Source organism: Anastrepha obliqua, chromosome 6 (assembly GCF_027943255.1).
Source record: "Anastrepha obliqua isolate idAnaObli1 chromosome 6, idAnaObli1_1.0, whole genome shotgun sequence".
NCBI classification, from domain to species: Eukaryota; Metazoa; Arthropoda; class Insecta; order Diptera; family Tephritidae; genus Anastrepha; species Anastrepha obliqua.
This window is the reverse complement of record NC_072897.1, coordinates 4,630,847-4,633,387: the sequence shown is the minus strand read 5'-3', so window position 1 is coordinate 4,633,387 and position 2,541 is coordinate 4,630,847. Positions and strand designations below refer to the sequence as shown.

The 2,541-nt window shown below is 47.1% G+C and overlaps 1 protein-coding gene across 1 annotated transcript; it reads right to left on the bottom strand.

Moving 5' to 3' along the window:
• Positions 1-330: 330 nt before the first annotated feature.
• LOC129249899 (uncharacterized) lies at positions 331-1,609 on the bottom strand. Its single transcript, XM_054889564.1, has 2 exons — positions 1,300-1,609; positions 331-1,226 (listed from the first exon to the last, which is right to left on the bottom strand). Exons 1-2 carry the CDS (start codon positions 1,607-1,609, stop codon positions 331-333), a joined length of 1,206 nt encoding a protein of 401 aa, XP_054745539.1.
• Between the last annotated feature and the right edge of the window lie 932 nt (positions 1,610-2,541).

The window sequence follows — 2,541 nt, the reverse complement described above, 5'->3', positions numbered from 1 at the left end:
ATGTAGATGGAAGCCAATATGATGCCGACACCGTCAGCGGCTTCTACCTCCACAGCCGTCACATCCTGTGAACAATATGATGGGATTAAAAATATGTTCAAATGTTTCTTAGCTACAATACAAGATCTGGGGTTACCTTCAGTCCGTTTGTAGAAAAGGTTGTGGTTGTTCCCAGTAAACCCCTTCACCTCGGTGCTCCGCACCCAGGGTTCCTGGATTAAAGCGATGTCGACGTCCTCCTCCGCCAGGAGAACGGTTAGGTTGTCCGTTGCAGTCCGCGAGTGCTGCAGGTTTATTTGGACAACCTTGAGACCCATGCTGCTGGTCGCTTTACAATTTGACGGCGTCGCCAAGCTGCACTTCCGGGTGCTGCTCATTAGCGCCATCGTTTTTGGTGGATGCGGCGTCGTCAAGTTGCATGCCTGTGAGCAACTCGTTGGAGCCGTCAACCTCGTCCTGTTCATCCTCCGGATTTGCAGATCGGAATATCTTCAGTTGCGCTTTCCTGACGCCGAACCGAAGTTTATTGTCCACTTTTCCCAGTGGCTCGATGCTCTCCTCCGATATTTGGAGAAGGAAGGACACATTGTTCTTTTGCGGAGCCTCCGCTTTGATGATGCTCCAATCATCCATCGGAACAGTGCGATTGTGTGCCTGCAGGTATGGAATAAGCTGCTTAGCTTGGAATTCCATGTTTGGAATCCAGATGCGGGCCCTCGGCCGTCGAGGGATTTCGCTGGCCGGGATTAGTTTGAGCCTCAAACCTTCCCAGTCGCTCTGGATCTTGCCCACAACTGTTTGCAGGAAGTTAAGGGAGAGTTGATCGTCGCACTTGATCACCCTGTATCCGCGGACCACCTCCATTGAATCAAATCCTGGCACATGACCCTCCGGGTTTGCCATGACGTGATCGACGACAATGCGGGACAGCCGTGCCTCGATTTCGGACCACTTATCCGATGCAGGTTTACCGCGGTTAGTTAATTCGTCAACCAACGCTATTTGCAGGTGATCCCGTGTCACCTCATTAAATGAGCGTTTGGTTGGTTTTGGTATTGAAGCTGTGTGAACGGACACTTTTGGCTTCTTCGTTGGTTTGTCGCTTTCGTCCTGCGAACGATTGCGTTTCACGGCTTTTGCTTTCTGGGTGGCCTGGAACGCCAGGTACTCATCGACCACCTTTTGGCACCTTGCCTTATCGACCGCGTCCTTTGGATGAGCTTTCCCTTCAGCCTCATTTTTTTTTTATTCTTCCGAGAATAGTCAGAGACCTCTGGTAAAGCTTGTACCTGGACAGGCCTTTTTTAGCGTTTTGGCGCTTTTGCCCCTTGGCATCAGCGGATGAGGATGGTTGATTTAAGGTTGATGGCGTGCTGTGGCCCACAGCTTTGCCATCAACCGTCTCTTGGCTGGAGGCCAAGAGTTCGTCCTCTGAGGAAGTTCCCAACTTCCTCAGTTCGCTAGTGTCGGTCCGAGTTGTCCATTTGTCCGTCTGTTGTGTCAATGGGTGCGTCCATATATCCGTTCGTTTTGGGTTTGTGTCCGTCCGTTTGTCCGTCTTCTTTGTAGCGCTATCCGAAGTTTTTGTTTGTTTTTGATCTTTGTTCATACTGTTTCGTACGGTCACCTGCCCTTTCAGAAGGCTGCACATGTCGCCATGTGCGGTGACCAATGAGGATTTAGGGGAAATAAACGGTCCGCCATGGCAGCGCCCCATACCATGGTAAGGCCACCGTTACAACCTGAGGCGGCCTGGTGTCAGGAGGCACATGAACGCAGGAATTCCCTAAGGCAGTGAATTAGGACCCACTCTGTATCTTATCTACACCGCAGATTTACCGGAACCGACTACAGGAAATAGCATGATTGCGACGTTTACAGATGACACTGTATGTATCTCATAGACACTAATGGTATCTCATAGAGACCCGATAATATTATAGCACAATCAAATTTACAAAACGACCCAAACCAAACACTGGACTGGTTCAAAAAATGAAATATAGAAATTAATGGCGACAAAACAATTCAAGTCAGTTATACGAACAGAAAAGTAACCATAGACTCATTAAAGATTGGAAACTCTGGTGCGATTACTGATACGAAGTACTTAGGCATTACAATCGACTCTAAACTAAACTGGAAGAACCATAAAATAAAAAAAAAGAAACGAAATTAAAAATAGTTTTCGACAACTGTACTGGCAGCTAGCACCTCAGTCAAAGCTTCAAAACAAAACCTTAATTTACAAAACGACAATTGCATCAATTTGGAAGTATGGTATAGAAGTTTGGGGCACAGCTTCTAAATCCAATTTGACAACATTGCAACGTGCCCAGTCGAAGATACTTAGGACAATAACAAATGCACCATGGTATATACCAAACGCTGACATTCACCGCGACTTAAACATCGACACAGTTGACGATGCAATACAAATTGCAAGCAGCAGGCACATAAGCAAACTTCTGACGCACACAAATCCGACGATGAGGAAGCTTCCTGCTGAAGAAAAATTCAATAAGAAGATATATTACTAAA